We start from the raw sequence: 16,932 nt of genomic DNA, 5'->3' as shown, positions 1-16,932 counted from the left end.
CGAGTGACCATTTGGCCTTGAGTGTTCCCATACACCTGCAAAAGCAACTGGAACTTATGAACCTGGACCCGTCTAACCTGCTTTATTCTGCCCACTCCCACAACCGTAAGTCCTGATTTCAGCACCACTTTAGTGCTATAGATATCGTTTAAAACCGTTTTTCAGTAGTGGAAAGTACATGAACTCCAAAACTGTGCTTATGGATAATTATTTGTACTTTACATGAGTATTTTCACTCTCTAGTGCTTTGTACTTCTATTCTACTTCATGTAAATATTGTACTTTTTACTCAGTCATCTCACAACCCCTCTGATTTATCTCATGACCCTTTGAACCGACGTGACCCCTACGTTGGGAACTAAACTATTTGACTGTATAGAAAGTTGCACCTACCTCCCCCTTGACCAGCTACAACCATAAAATCTACTTACACTTTAATGCATCAGTATTAACAATCTTATAATGCAGTAGATAATAATATATAAGTAACCTTCCCCAGGCAATTTCACACTTACTGGGCCCAGTGTGAAGAAGGGCTGATAGTAACTCAACCACCAGGTGGAGCCCTTTCCCGTGTCCACCACATCTACTGTGTTATTTCGCAAGTTTTCGAAATCTCCACTTGCATCCCCGGAGCTGTATCTATGGCAATTTCGGTATTTTCGGTATGTCAACCAGTTCCCTGCTCCCAGCGTTTTAGTCATTTTTATTCGATTTCCTTCAACCGCAGTGGGGGACCGCCCACAGCCCCGACTCCCTCATCCCTGTTTTCGGACTCCCCATTTTAAAGCTCAGCGGTCTGCTTCTCCCTTCCCCCTTCTTCATTCCGAGCTGCGTCCATCGACGAAAACAACACCGGAAGTGAAGGGATTGGCCTTTCAGAATGGAGGCTGCTTGGTGGTAGTGCTCGGGTCTTCGGGCATTTCATCGTTTTATACCGCTCTCCTGTCGAATAAGATAAAATTGTGTCCCAGTGGAATTTGATCGTTTAGGCAAACAGTAGATAGAAACCAGATAAAAAAAACACAATATGTAAATACTCAGATTTTATAGATACAAATATTGCAACGCATTCAAAATGTCAAGGGACAACAGAACGGATTTGAAGAATGTAAGTACATGGAAAAAGCGATGTGACTGTATAGCGACATACTTGAAAATGTGTATTTGTCTGAAAACAGTTACATGGCTATGAACTAAGCCCTGAAAAGGAATATCGCTGCTTAAAGAATCCCCCTATTTGCATCATGCAACATCTGTATGTGAATGTATGGAAGTGTAATTCTCTCCTGTGTTTTTTTGCTGTAGTGTTAAAATAGCCCTTCTTTAAAAAAAAAAAAAAAAAAAAAGGTCCTTAAATGCAGTTTATACTGTCACATCGGCGGCTATTTTATGTTTTACTTTGAAGTTATTAACCGGAAGTTTTGTGTTTAATGTCGCTTGTTTAATGGCGGTCTTTTTTTTTTTTTTTTTTTGAGCAGGGATTTAGGAATGTGGAGACCAGCGGCTACGTTACCCTCAAATCGCCTGGGGTCCCGTCGTCAGGAAACTATAAATTAATAACTAAAACCCTATGGTAAGTTGTTTTAATGGAATATTGCAATGTAAAACGTAACATTTAATAGTCACACTTGTCGGTCATGTATAATACTGTTCTGACGTTGTTTAAAGTTTTGCCCAACACGTTGACTAAAAAATGTCCGTTAGCTAACGTAGCCAGGCAGGAGCCGGTGTGAAAGACGTGAGCCATTAAAAGCTAGTTAGCCTACTTTGAGATTCTCATGCTACGTATTTAATTAAATGTATTGCACTTCAAAGTAGCGTTAAGTCCTTAGACAGACATCTTAACCGTTTCGCAGGCAAGTTCAGGCATGTGTGCCATTGTTTGGGTTGAGGTCAAGCAAGGGGGTAAAAAGCCTGCCCCAACATGAAATGACTGTGTCGGAAGCGTGATGCCGGCAGACAAGCGGTTTGTGTTGTTAGCAGGGAACCATTTTCGGCGACACCTCAGTTTGCAGGTGAGTTATGTTGCCGAATTTCCACCTTTGCACGAAGTCGAGTGAGGGGAGATATTTGTCCATGAAAAGCCTTAAAATGCATTGCTGCCATTCCCCCCGAGACGCAGCTCGTCTTCGACACGCTGTAGGGAAACATGGGCTGATTGCTCTAAGTGTTTTGATAACACTTCTCTCCCCAGGGACGCTCGGCTGTGTCTCCATGGTAACGTGGCGGACGCCCAGCCCCGGCGTTGTCGCGTTGAGTTGCCTGCGAGGGGGCGGAACCCGGGGAGCAGCGACGGGTCTTCGATTTCTTTCTCCCCGTAAAGGCAAAACCAGTCGAAGATGGTAAGGAGAGCACGGCTGCATCCGGACAGAAGCAGCGTTATAGGTAGATGGACGTTGAATCGGCAGTGGTGGAATCTGTGCTCAGCTGTTTTACCTCGCCACACCAGATGATGCTGAATGTCTTTTTTCTTTCACTCTCTCTCCCTGTGATTGTCTGCTGTATATGGGGCATTTGATGCCAATGTGAATTGTTCAGCCTTGCATTATATATCTGTTTCAGATACGGATTTATAATCTCTCTTTGGTCTTTGTTACAGCCATTTCACGACGGAGTCTACTACCCCTACATAAGTGACACCCAAGGGACCCACTCATCAGCAGGGATCCCATCCCTGCTGAATTCCCCGCTCAGCCAGCAGTCTGCAAACGGCCGTTCTGTGCCTGCACCGGGCATGACTCCGTCCAGCGGAGCCTCCACCGTTCTCCCCTTCAAGTTCCGACCGCGTAGGGAGAGCGTGGATTGGCGGCGGATTAATGCCGTGGACATAGACCTGGTGGTGAGCCAGCTGGATGTTGACACCCTTCAGGAGCACATCAGCACGGTGACCTTCTGCGGCTTGGACGGGGAACGATGCCAGCGGTGCCAGAGCCCCGTGGACCCGGCTCTGGTCAAGCTCTTACGGCTGGCCCAGCTCACAGTGGAGTGGCTACTCCACTGCCAGGAATTTCTCACGCTCAACCTGCGTGCGGCGGAGGAGAGGCTGGGGGCCGCCGGCAGGGAGCGCGAGCAGCTGCTGGCTCATCAGAGCAAGCAGGAGGAGAAAGTGAAGGCGCTGACCGCCGAGCTCAAGCAGAGGAAGAAGGTTATTCGCACCCAGCAGTCCCTGCTGGCGCCTCGAATCATCAGCAGCCACAAGGTACTGCTGTCAAGCTAAACGTTCACTCTGGGGGGGGGGGGTGGTCACCAATTGCATTTCACATAGGTCTGGCAAGCAGACAGCTAGCTCCATCAACCCCCCCACCCCCCACACACCTTGTCCTCAGGGCCCCTGCTCTGTCATTGTTTCCAAGATCTATTCACAGCTCCAGCTTTGTGCATTTCAGACCAGGGTTTTGTTAAAGAAAAAAGAAAATACATGAAGGCTTTTATCAGAGCCTGACAAAATGTAGTTCTGAAAATAATTGTTATGTACCATGAAGATGGGCATGGCTGAGTTGTCTTGGTATGGTTATAATAAGCTTTCTTTTCAGACTGGAAGAATAGGATTAAGAGCTGGAGAGCAGATGGTGTCATCTGGTGGCAATTAGTTTTCTTAATCCACTTACAAAAGGGTGACAAGAGCAGTAATCAACACGACTGGCTGACTCCCACCTTCATATAAACATGCCCGCGTACAGCATTTTGTCCTTTGAGTGTGCTGTGGAGGACATTTGTATATATTAGGTACCATTAGTTTGTCTGTTGAAAACCTGCTGGTAAATATTGTCTCTGCTAGGTAGCGTAGCTCAGTTGCCATTAGGTTATTTATAGCACAAATAAAAAAATCTCCCTCTGTTCTTCAAGTGTACGGCTGCTGCTGACCTGGCCAAGCAGTTGCCAGGGCAACAGATATAGTGTGTCATGACAGCTTGTGGTTGCTAGGTGTGCACTACTAGCTCAGCTAACAGAGGTGGCTCAATAATTGATAGAGAGCCCGTGTGTGTGTCCTTCACAGACTCTTGGCATTTGTTGCTTGTCATGGGAAATGTCCGCATTTCTACTAAGCAGCACACAGAGCTCTGTAAAGACTAATTTAATTTCACTCCCAATTTCCACAGTTATTCCAACCCAGTTAAAGACCTAATCAGTAAGGCCACACCTCTCAGTGTAATGTGGCTGCCTTTGAATCTTTGCTACCATATGGTGCGATGAGATATCAGTAGCAGAAGGTTTAACATTGAATGAAGTCACAGGCACAATTAGTGGCAGACTTAAATGTAGCGTGTGATACGTGTGTGTGTGTGTGTGTGTGTGTGTGTGTGTGTGTGTGTGTGTGTGTGTGTGTGTGTGTGTGTGTGTGTGTGTGTGTGTGTGTGTGTGTGTGGAGCAGAGGCAGCATCTCTTCTAGTCATTAAGTGCTAGCGAGCTGGATTGTGGTGATGTCTGCCTCAGGGAGCAAACCCCACGTCACTCACGCTATCTGTCTGTCTGGAAACACATGCCTGAACTCAGTGGATGTTCCTGTAATCAGATTCTTTATGTTAACCTGTGCTGTGTTTGAAACCTCATTCCCTCATTCACTTCTCACTATGTAATAGACATTCAGTAGTTTACTCTACGAGATTTTCACTCTTATAAATAATCATCATTTTTGTTTTATCACTGACAAGTGAGCTACTGCTCAACAGTTAATTTCAAATCTATTAAATGTGATGCATTGGACGATTGTCAGCAGAAAATGGTGCACATACTATGGACGCTACTTTTTTTGGTTACATTTTGCTCTTTTGTTTCAGAGCACTACATAGAGCATAAATTTGCACTGAGAATTCACACAAAAATAAACGAGCTCAAGGGAAATGTGGTGCACTATATAGTAGAGCTGAAACAAATAGCTGATTGATTGATTAGTCGATAATCAGAAAACTATTTTCATAAAGTTCTTTTCCTGGCAAAAATATCAAATCTTTGATGGTTCCAACTTCTCCTGGAAAATGTGAAGATTTGCTGCTTTTCCTTGTTTGATATTATAGTGAAGTAAAAATCATCACCTTGGGAAATATGATTTTCACAATTTTCTGATATTTTTTAGACCAACAGATTAATCCAACCTTTGATCAAAAACAAAAATAAGTTTTAGTTGCAGCCCTGCTATGTAGTAAATAGTATGGTGGCCCCGAGAGGTCAATATACTTCAGCTGAACAAAACACATGCAAAAAGAGAGAACACAATCAAATGAAGAAAATATTTACCTATTTGTCATCACATGTGCAGCTTAACAAAACACAAATATAGAAACACACTGCAAATACACAAGACACAACTGCTTCTGTACTTGGTTTTGTTTTCTGTATTTGAAGTGACCATCTTTAGGCTCCATATGTGTTTTCAAACTGGTGAATGTGTTTCTCAATTTGCCCATTTTTTATTTCTTCGCTGTGTTTTTTTCTAAACACTGGGCATTTAGAATGAGTCGTCCTATTGGTAAAGATATTTATATTTACTTTTGTTTGGTTTATTTGCATGTGTTTTCTTACGCAACAATGAGTTGAGCTCTCAGGGCTACCATAAGTATATATGCCTAATTGCTTTATGGTTTTTGATTCATGAACCAGTTGTACAATAAGAGTGAAACGCAAAGAAATATATTAATGTTATGAAAATAGTGTACGATGCTCAAATTCAGACCAAAGTCTCCCTGATCACTAAACTGTCCTTTCATTCTCCTTTTTCCTCAGTAATGGGAGATTTGTTTCCTTTGTCAAAAAATGCACACGGTGATGTATTAATATCTGTTTTTTTTCTTTCTTTCTTTTAGTGTCCACATTGTGATAAATCCTTCCTCAATTCCTCCTTTCTCCAGAATCACATGCAGCGCCGGCACCCCGATGAGTATGAGAACCGTAAGTCAAACTGTCATAAAGGTTTGCTGAGCAGTTTAGGAGAGGGACAGCGAGAGAGAAGGTATGATAAAACATAGAAAAGGCAGGAGTCAGATGAATTACTAGCACCAGACCAAATGGCAGAGAGGAGGACACATTAAACAATTTAAGAACAGAGCCTTGTGATGTATATGTAGATGAAATGTGAAACATTTCCTCTCATTGTATTATTGCATGCAATATCAGGTTTTTCCCTTGTTATACTTCCTTTCAGATTTGCGGTCAGACAGTGAAAAGAAATCTCAGATTGAAAGTCTTAAATTGGAGATCGGCAACCTGAAGGAGCAGATTGTTCAACAGCAGCAGACTTTGCAAGCCAAAACAGCTCAGGTAGGAAAAGCAGCACATTGTCACAGGAGCGAGTATTGCTTCATGCTGCATGGACTTGGTTTGCGTTTACAAGCCAGTTTTTTGTTGTTGTTTGTTTGTTTTTTTTTGCTAAGGCACTCAGAGCAGCAGCTACTCTGCTAATGTGCTACTCACATCATGACTTCTGTGTAGACACGGTGTTAGCCATCACTCACTAATTGGGAAAAATTACACCTGCCATTGAATACAATCCTGAAGTAGTTAAATTCTTTAATAAGTTAAGTTGATCAGAGGGTTTACATTTTGAAAACTGAATTTGAGTAATCCTACAAAATAACAACAACTTGAGGAAATATTCCGTATCTGTAAAGATATTTAATTTTCTACTTTTATGCCATCATTTGTAGTGTCATATACACCAATGATGCTCAGTTGTGTGTAATTCCAGGAAAAAGAGCAGCAGTCCATGCACAAAGACCTGCTGAGAGAACTGGACCGTTTTAAGGCTGAGGAGATGGCTCGCATGGACAGAAAGATAGAAGACAGCAGGGATGGCATGCGCAGAGAGATGGAATTTCTGTACACCCGGAATATTCAGGCTCTCAATGTAGGAAAAGGATACTCGGATAATCCTTTCAGTGGCTTCTTCTTTTTATTTACATTACATTCATTCATTTGATCTTCAGGATATCTTTTATTCATACCTTTTTGTACGGTTTCACATGTATTTTCACTCATAGGAAGCAAATCAGAATCAGACAGCCAAGCATGAAAAATCAGCCAGCCCTGTTCACTCACAGCCTGAGAGAGACCTGGACATCTACAAAGAGATGCAGATACAAGCCATCCAGAAGCTGGAACACCAGCTGAAAAAACAGGTCGGTGTAGAAGGGAGCTAATGTTTTACAACCTGGAAGTGAATGAAGTGATTTGCTGACCTAGAGTGCTCAAAATATTCTTTCCTAGGATAAAAAGTGGGAATCCAGGCTACAAGAAATTAAGACTCAGCATGAGTCTGAAAAGAATCAGGTATGGTTAAGTCAAAATTATCATATCATTAAAGCATCTATATGTGAAATATTTAACAAGCTTTCAATAGAAATTACCCAGTTGAAAAAATACATCCTCTTCGTGTTGTTCTCCAGCTGCTGAACGAGCTGACCAGAATGCAGTCGTCCGTTTCCGAGCACCAGGAGCAAAGCCAGAGGCTGCAGCAGGAGATGGGGAGGAGGCTGCAGGAGAAAGAGCAAACCATCAAGGCTCAGAGGGAGCAGGTTAACACTCTTTCACACTCACACAGTCATATCCGCCCAGTGCGATTGTACTGGGACAGGAAATGAGGCAGCGCTTGTTCAGGATATCCTGTATTTGCTACATGGGCTCAGATTGAGTTGTACTGAGATATGATGATACTGTATGTTTTACTGGAGCCATTGGGCAATGCTTTCCCTGAAATGTCCTCTCATTTGTATAAAGTGGCTAAAAACTGATACTGTTTGACATGCAGTTTAAGTATTCATTGGGGGGTCGAAAGTCCCCACCCTAATACAGCCACTAACATACAATCAAACAGAAAAAAGATTTAAAAAAACTTTGCAAGAGTAGTGAAAAATTGTCCATGCATACCCAAATAAGCTGTATCTCGAGTGTCCATACCCACCTTGACAGAAATGTCCACACAGGCTGAAATTGTCTTTACACTGTCACAGTTTGGGGATGTCCAGTGAGTAGGAGTTATGAGGTAGTTCAAATTAACTGGACACTAAGGACACTCAGAGAGGAACATGAATCACCACAGTGCTTTTAATCTGAAGGAGCAGCAACAGCAAATGTTGAGTGAGCATTACCAGTAAGCTCTGATAAAAGTAAACAATAAACAGTGAGGCTGATATCCATGAGATCAAATTACAAACATTAACACTAGTTCACAAACATGCATTGTTTCCTGCGAACCACTCATGCATAGATAGAAAATTTGATTCCAGCACCGGAATGGCAGACCGCGCCACTACCAATAAAAACTACTGTTTAGAGAGGTAATTGTAGAATGTAATTACTGAAAAATTTCCAACCATAAATAATATCAGAAATGGGGTCTAATTTCATGAAAATCTGAAGGGTTATAATTTTGAGCTACCAAAAGAGGAGTTTATTTTTGTTTTTTCTCTCTTTTTCATGCAAGATCATGAGGTATGTTAACTGATAATTTTTCAACTTACAGATAAGAAATATTTCCTCAAATCCACCCACCAAAGTAGTGGAAGTGCCAGGTATGGAGTCCTTTTGCTTTTCATCAGGAAGGTTTATCACTGAAGGAAACTGCATGTAGGAGCCTAATGCATTCATCTTACTCTCTGTTTTTCAGTGATAGTCAGTGCACCAGAACCAGACCCTAAACCAAAGAGAGTTGTACTTGGTAAGTTAGTAGAAAGCAGCTGTCATGAGAAAATTAGAATATTACAGCATTGTCACTCCCAGAGAGGCTGAGCATGTGCTTTCTTGCATGAAGGATTTACACTACCAGTCAAAAGTTTTCCAAAACCTCGATTTTTCCAGCTGTTATTTAAATTTACATAATTCAATGTCTCAGGGTTTCTGAAATTAAAGCACAGAAAAAACAAGGATTCATGGAATCTTAAATCCTAAATTTAATCTAAATGTTTGACTAATTCACCAGCCGGAACACATTGGTGGCATTCTTTCTGCAGTGGAAGTGAAACATTGTTCAGAAAGTTCGTCCACCACTGTTGCAGAAGTTCCCACAAATGTGTTGCAGGTCGCTTTGGTTTCACCTTCTGTCCAGTTATTCCCCAAACCAGCTCCATGGGGTCTTCCATCATTTGAAGCCACTGTCTAGTTCTTCTCTTCTAATGTTTTGGGTCATTATCTTGCTGTAGGATGAACCCCTGACCAACCAGTCTATCTTCCTTTGTTACTTGCCTTTTTCTGGCCATTCTGATAGCAATATACAGTACTACTTCCTGCAGCACAGTATTGTCCTAATAAAGTATCAGAGGTTGTAGTAACACAGTCTGTTCCAGCACTGCCTTTGTACAGAAGGAGGGTTTGTTGGGGCACCTGTAGAAACTGTTTGCATTACATTTCAAGGCCTCATTTCCTTTCATCGCTGCAGAGAACATGTAAGTGAACCAATTTCTTAATCCCTGAAAAAAGCCTGTTTCTATGAAATTTACACGTTTTTCAATTTTTGGTGACCTAAGCCTTTTATTTTACCTCGGTCAGTTTACCACTTACTTTTGTACCATTTAAGGTTGGACTTGAACTGCTGAAATTTCAATAAAAACTAGAAAAATGCGAGTGTCCTAAAACTTTTGACCGGAGATGACATAATGCAGTTTCAGGCAGCAGACTCTTAATAAAGCAATACTGTCACCACACTTTTTCCCCCCCTCTGTTAATGCCTGTTTTATCTGACTCCCTGGCTTCCAATGACCCTTGACCTCATGTGCTGTCCAATTAGAGGAGCCAGTCTTTGCTCTTAAGCTGGATCCTATACAGGAGCTGTCAGAAGAGGAGAAAGGTAAAACAGACCAACAGAGCCGATCGACTGCATGCTGCCTGCATGGATGCATCAGTACGTTCTGGGCAGCCCATTCTTTAGGTGTTTCAAGACTGAGATCATCTTATTCCACACCGACATGAAAGGCATTAAGATGACCTTTTCATAAGGAAGCTTTCTGTCATGCCTGCCACGTCAGTTATATGATCATTGAGTCTTTCTGTCAGCTTGTTGCCTTGTTTGTGGCAAACAGACGTGTAGACATTGTCCTCTTATGCCTGCCCACGGCAGCCACATCCATCTGCCTGACTGAACCTGTGGCATGGAAAACTGCTGTGAATATTGTCAAATGCATGCTCATTTTATTTTGTGCATATACGACTCCAGCGCCTGTGATTGGGGCCTGACTGATAGAGGGACGTTTCTTTCACAGACTCGAGTAGCATCTCTGAGAGGAGGCCAGTGGAGAAGAAGCCTGAGCTTGTACCAGAAAAGAAACATAGGGTGACCGCCAGTGCTCTGAAAAGGAACCCCAACATCAAGAAAGAGATGCGACCGGAGCTCGAGCAGGCTGTCAGTAAGAAGCTGGAGAACCTGGGGGTCAAGCCTGTACGTTCTTATACACTTTTAAGTAGAGTTCAGGAAGCTTAAGATGATTTGTACAACAAACAATCTATAAGAAGTACTCTCTTTACTCAAATATAATAATACAACAAATTTTGTAATGCTTTTTCTCTGTCTTTGTACAAACCTAGAAACTAAATGTTTTATTCCTTTCTTCTCAGGATCAGAGTGGTCTGAAAAACAAGAAGCTCACTTCCATCCTGGCCAAGGTCCATTCGAAGCGGGAGAGCATTGCAAAGGGGATGCCTGACTATTGGCGCCACCGGGAGGAGATAGCCGGCACTGTGGAGCAGAAACTGGGCAGTCAGAGGAGAGGCAGCGACCCTGCTTCAGAGTCACAGGCCAGATCCAGACAGTCAGTTCAAGGTGCTTTCCACTACTGAGTCATCTAAAAGCCTCTTGGCACATGACATCATGTGTTTAAATTCTGATTCTGCTCACAGACCATTAGTAATCACACAACAATAGACTGTGAATTTAGGGAATTTCAGCTAGCTCAATGTTGCCCACCACTGCATTAATGGCTTACTACGATCAAGAAATCTTAGTCTCACTTTGATAAAGTCTAATTTGTTGTAATTGACTCTGACAGTGTAGATCCAACACTGTCAATCTAATCTGTGAAAGCTTGTTTGCCATCGCATAAGCTGATTTAAGTTCTGACACACTGTCAGTAACTGATCCGCTAAATGTGCGTGTGTTATATGTTCTTGTCTATGTGTAGGGTTGCAGAGCCGGCCCCGATCCAGTAGCCTTCCCTCCAGAGCCACCCAGGTGATGTCCGGACCTGCAGTCAAACAGCCCAAGACCCCCCAGCCAGCGCCACGGACCAAGGGCACCACCCAACCCAAGACATCTACACCCAACACCAAGGCTTCTCTAAGGACCTTCACAACCAAGTAAAGACAAAAACATTTTGTAGAATGGAATTGTTTCTCATAAGTCTACATAAATATCCCCTTGGTTTTAACATGTGTCCTATATGAATTTTAGTAGGATGGAGCAAATATATAGTGCATATTTATTAATGTATTTATTGTTTTTTTAACAGGGACAATGCATTTATTGTTCAAGATATAGTCAAAAAGTAATTTTTATTTGTAGTACCTGGGCTACAGATAAAAATGCAGCATAGTTCTGATTACCCAAAACTACCTTCAGAGTATATTGAAGTATTTCAGCCAAAGTGATAGGAAGCAGCTGCATCTGACTGAGCTACTATAAAGAGTAACATTACTGGCCAACAAGCTGTTTCACCATCTATGTGTAAGTTCAAATGTAGCACTAGTTTGAAACTAATGGAGACAGGTTACACCATACAAATGAGTTACTATGTAAGATTAAGATTTAGCCTAAAATTTACAACTCTCTGAGTAGGTTTAAGTCATTCCTTATGAACTGCTGTCATGGTGGAAGGGTTAGAAAGATGAGAGTGACTGATGATAAACGAGCCAATTTCTCTTCAATATTTACACCAGGAGTACATTGCCCGCGACGGACTACATCTCTTTATAGTTATGATGAAGTTCACAGCTGGTTACTGTTTCTTGGGTTAGACCAGGGCACAGTGTGGTTTTATGGTGCATTCAGGAACTGGCACTGGCACCACTTGGTTATTTGTAACAGAAACTTGTCACTCTTAAGATGTTGACTTCAGAAAAAGTATTTTCCCCAATATGGAAGTTTTTCAGAGACCTTTGTTGATGTAGCTATTATTTAAGTAGAGCGGTGCAGCAACGTGTTGCGTTTAGAGTGAACTAGTTACAACAAGTGTTGACTGTACACTGGAACCTAGGAAATTACATTGACTTAATATTGCATAGTCATAATACAGGTGTATAGAGAACATGTGGTCGGTGCTGGCTCTGAATTAGGTTTAACAAATCCTTAAGTAGTATGAACACAGCTGCATAAAACATCTTCTCTTGGGCCATAGTATACAGAACAATTGTCTTTTAATGCTTCTAACTACATGATGTCACCAGTTCTCATCTCATATCAATTTAAGGGAGAGAGGGGTGAATGGCTCCATTTTATTTAGGAAGGGAAGACTTTAGACTAACCAGATATACTGAATGTAATTTCACACATCATATCACACAAATCCAGATGCAAATCATAAATTGATGCCAGCTGTAAAGGGTATGTTTTACATAGCTTTAGAAAAAACAAAAATGTGTAATGTTGAATGATGAAGTTAAAAAAAACATCATGTTTCTGTGATTCTGGAGGACTCCTCCTTTCAGTTCAGATGAGGAATCTGAAGAAGAGGACACAGAAATGGAGGAGGAACAGCCCCACAACCACCAGAGGGGCAAATCACCACAGCCCAGACTAAACCAGGCGTCCCCAGTCCAATTCAGAGCAAGCAAAGCCAGTCCGGTCCAGGCCAGGCAGGCTGCTGCCAGGCTACCATTCGCCTCCAACCCCCAGCAGTCCTGGGGGTCAGTGGGTGTCGTGACCAAGACAGCAGTCACAAAGATGGAAAGTGATGATGACGAGGACGAGTGGTCTGAGGTCAGTGAGCTGCAAGAGATTGACCCCAGACAGCTCCAGGGGTACAAAGACCAGAACGGAAATGTGGATAAGAAGAACTTTGGTAAAGGTAAGTTGTCCATTTTCTGCCAACTGCCAACTTATACCACACATTAAAATAATAATAATTCTATTTATTCAGTTATGAAAATGGGTACATTTGATAATAGTGAAAAGCTACGTTGATCCTGTTTAGTAAATATTGAAAAATTGATTTACCTGTGGATATCAGATTAGATCTTTTAATAGTTTAGGTAAGTCACACGAGTTGTGTAGTATGTATTCAAGGTCTAGTGAATCTGTAAAAAGTCTTACATTTCATTTTCAACAATGTTAAGGTCTTAAAACTCTTATTTTTAATCATGATAGGTCCTTTTGAGATGATGCCTGGACGTATCAGAAATCAGATTGAGCCACAGAATTATTTAAAATATAACATTTGTTGTTCTTCACTCTCGATTGAGTCCAGGTTTTTTTTGTTGGTGTTATTTTGGGTTACTTTGTTTTATTTTATTTTAGGGTGGCTCACATACAAAATGTCACAGCATCTTTTGGATAAAACCAACTGTTTAACAGGTTGAAAGTTCAGTTCATACAGAAGTGATAAAGTGAGCTCTCAAATGTATGCCATCGTGTGATTTTTATGCTAAATAATTACTAAAGTCCCTGTTTTATAGAAGCAGACATTACAGATGGGCTATTTTTAACATCAGGGTTAGCAATAGCAGAATCCACAAGGAGACTGGAGGGTAGAAAGGCCTGGATAGGAGTCATAGGGTCTGCAACTTTTATATATGCAGCTGTCTGGGAGACCAGTGTCACATTTCGTTTGAATGTAAGAATCTAAGTATATTGAGTAATGGGGAAAGGTTCTTGCCAATTAGGATCAAAGAAGGAAAGTCAGTACATTGTTGAGGAATGTTGAACCTCTGTTTAAGTAATTTATGTTTTTTCATTCCCTCCAGGTGCCGTTGTTTTGCGTTTTATATTTTATTTGTACTCCATACTATGTAAACATGGTCTTTGGTCTATAACATTTAGAATCTGAAATCTGAAAAATCATCGGAACAAAGTTTTTGTTATTTAATGTAGAAACGGAATCATCATTAGTTAAATCACAGTAATGTATTTTATCAGTTGCCTGTTTCTTTTAGAAAACAAAATCAATGTCCTGGCCAGAATAATGGAGAAACAGTTTGCAGAGAGAGCAGTAAAGAAACCAGCAGGGGGCGTCAGCGTCTTACCAGAGAGGAAAGATGAGGTGCAGGAACTCACGGTGAGATGAATGGACCTCAGTGTGTAGCTTTGGCTTGCAAAGTTTCAAGTTCATTGCTGTTGCTGTAAAATGAGCAGTGTTAGCCTCAAGCAAGTTTAACTGAATGGTAAAATCTGTGAATATCGTTTCTGTGTGTGGTGACAGTACACAGATCTAGAGGAGAGCAGTGAGTGGGTGGTGTCCTCCTTAGAGGACAGACAGGAAATGTCTAAACCAGCTCAGGGTTCTGGACCACTGAGGAAGAGTCTCGATTCGCCCAGTACCAGTGTTTGGGGAACCTCCACAGGAAAGGGTCCCAAATCAGGTCAGTACTACATCTGCTCAAATAAATAACTTACTGCCCGTTATGATCCTTATAAGAGGATACGTCGGAGCATAAAGGTGAGCTGATGATGATCATGACTGTACTGTAGACATGTCCCGTCTGTAAAGCAGTGAGGTAAATACATCGGTCTTGTTCCCAGCAGGTCTGACCGAAGCTGGAACAGGAAGCACCCTGAAGAGCAGCCTGTGCTCCCTCAGTGACATCAGTGACTCGGAGGATATTAGCAATAAACACAGTAAACACTACAGCTGATCAGGTGATGTAGCGCTATGCTGAGCACAGACACAAAAACCTCAGTTAACTCCTCTGACATCTATAGTCCATGCCAAATAGCCATATTTTATACTTTTATGTCATAGAAGCTATAATACAGACATGAGCAATACTTTACAAAAGGAGATGGTCTGTTCAGGAGTCAAATTTTTGTATAGAAAAGAAGATAATCTAATAAATATGTTAGGGATAAATGAGATTACAATTTGATGGACTTTTTCAGTCTCTCCTTATGCCTTGTGCCAATTCTTTGCTTGACTTACACCTTTTCAGTGTTCATCTTTTAATAAATTCTGTTTTGTATATTCACTTAAATAGAACCCACACTCCAACTGTATGTGGTTTTGTGTAAAATTTTGTACCTCAAACTTTTTAATGCCTTCATGTGCTAAATGGAGCAGTGGGATGTGATTTTTGTATAGAAAATATTTATACAAGCAATAAAAGATTTCTTTGTGGAATAAATATGTGAAAATTGTTTTCGTGAAACATTACAATTCAGGCACGTGTCATCAAGGTTCGTTTTTTTTGCTATGAATTTCTCAAGTTATCATTTTTGACATGCTTGTGAGCTATGGTTTAGTACAGGGTATTCACAGACCCTAAAAAGTCTTAAAAAGCATTGCAGTTTCTTTTACAAAGGCTGGATGAAGAGAAGTATTCTTCATGATATTTATTGTCGTATGATTTTTTTTTTTTTTTGCTGGAATTGTTCTGGATCCCAGTCCTAAAGTAAAATTTTAATTTTGCCATTTCAATAATTAAGAATTTTTTAATTAGTGAGTATTATTATTTAGTTGTTTACAATGTTTGAAATTATTGTTATATACAGCTAGGAGGGTCTGACAGAAAAGTAATATCAATGTCAATAAATTGATTAACTCAGTATACATCGATCAGCCACAACATTAAAACTGATAACTGGTTTTAATGTATATTATAATGTACATATATATGTTTGGGTTCCATTTTAAATGTATTTATATCCACAGGTACACCTGAGCAGGTCTTGGCTGTGGTGCCATAATTCCCACCCAGTCATTAGCCTATCACAAAGCGTACTTAAAGTTCGTCTCCTGATACACATCGAGAGCGGCTATGGCTGCCAACTACCTTGTAGAATGTGCATGTGCAGGTGACGTAATGCAAGTAATGAATGCTTCTGTATCTTGTTGTTGTTGTGATCCAATTTGTAATTTATAAGTCGGAGAAAACACACACAGCTACGTGCAGAACAGTGTGATTCGATGCAAATCCCTCAAAATTAAAACGCATTGCACAGTTCCTCCCCAGTACAACGTGCTTTATTCACCACCAGCATTTTCTGCTATTTTGCCTTCATCTGGGCGGTGTCTGAGGTTGTCCATTGATCAGTCATGTGACTGATAGATCACCATGGATACTAAGGATATAAAACAACAGTAGGGGTTTTTTTTGGTTTTTTTTGATAGTCTGATTTTGATCGCCATCTTCTAGCAGCCCAGAAGAAGTTCAGGATTAGAGGATATATGGTCAGATATTTTGAAGCAACAAAGAAAATTAAAAGGAAACAAGGGGAGAACCTGTTTCAAAGAAACCAAATTGGTTGTTTATCACTAAATATAAAAAAACTTTGTGAAAGCATTAAAAATGACGAACAAACAAAACACAATCTGTATGAGGAAAAGCCAAGCGCAATATTCAAAAGAGGAAATTGTAAATGCGGCGCTTGCACATACTGTAACAATACAACCTCACAAATTTGATTCAGCCATCCACAAACAGGTAAAACAAATACAAGTGAGAGGAGCGAATTTATGTGATATAAAGGTTTCATTTATCAGCATGTCCATGTGGAAAACATAAAGAACAAAAAAAAAACATTTTTCCAAAAGCAGTGAATCAACCAGCCTGTTGTTTTAAATTTATAAAAAATAAGAACTGAGACATGAGAGGGAGAGATTTAGAGAAGCTGCTCCTTAAGAAGGAGGTGTTCCTGATTTCTAAAATGGAGGGTTAAATGAGGAATTACACTCGAAGCCATTTTTAAAGACTCCATTGGGTTGAATTTGTTCTCTAAGAACAGGATTTTTTTTTTAAAAGCATTGTAAATTTAGGTAAGGGATGGATGTGTCGTGGTCAACTGTCGACTGGGTTTGAAAT

General features: G+C 40.9%; 1 protein-coding gene across 5 annotated transcripts; it reads left to right on the top strand.

Moving 5' to 3' along the window:
- Positions 1-1,478: 1,478 nt before the first annotated feature.
- Positions 1,479-15,245, top strand: dzip1 (DAZ interacting zinc finger protein 1). 5 transcript variants are annotated; one of them, XM_040142576.1, is made up of 19 exons: positions 1,479-1,576; positions 2,198-2,345; positions 2,603-3,202; positions 5,805-5,889; positions 6,143-6,258; positions 6,686-6,844; positions 6,978-7,115; positions 7,204-7,266; positions 7,383-7,511; positions 8,459-8,507; positions 8,603-8,653; positions 9,719-9,778; positions 10,191-10,366; positions 10,543-10,747; positions 11,106-11,280; positions 12,613-12,986; positions 14,071-14,192; positions 14,337-14,496; positions 14,660-15,245. In XM_040142576.1, exons 2-19 carry the CDS (start codon positions 2,343-2,345, stop codon positions 14,767-14,769), a joined length of 2,775 nt encoding a protein of 924 aa, XP_039998510.1. In that variant the 5' UTR covers positions 1,479-1,576; positions 2,198-2,342; the 3' UTR covers positions 14,770-15,245. The 5 variants fall into 5 exon arrangements, with proteins under 5 accessions (XP_039998510.1, XP_039998508.1, XP_039998512.1 ...); XM_040142574.1 differs by having other exon boundaries at positions 14,657-15,245; XM_040142578.1 differs by lacking the exon at positions 9,719-9,778.
- Positions 15,246-16,932: the final 1,687 nt, after the last annotated feature.

Source organism: Xiphias gladius, chromosome 13 (assembly GCF_016859285.1).
Source record: "Xiphias gladius isolate SHS-SW01 ecotype Sanya breed wild chromosome 13, ASM1685928v1, whole genome shotgun sequence".
Lineage (NCBI taxonomy): Eukaryota > Metazoa > Chordata > Actinopteri > Istiophoriformes > Xiphiidae > Xiphias > Xiphias gladius.
The sequence above is the reverse complement of the archived record's forward strand: the minus strand, read 5'-3'. Positions and strand labels throughout refer to the sequence as shown.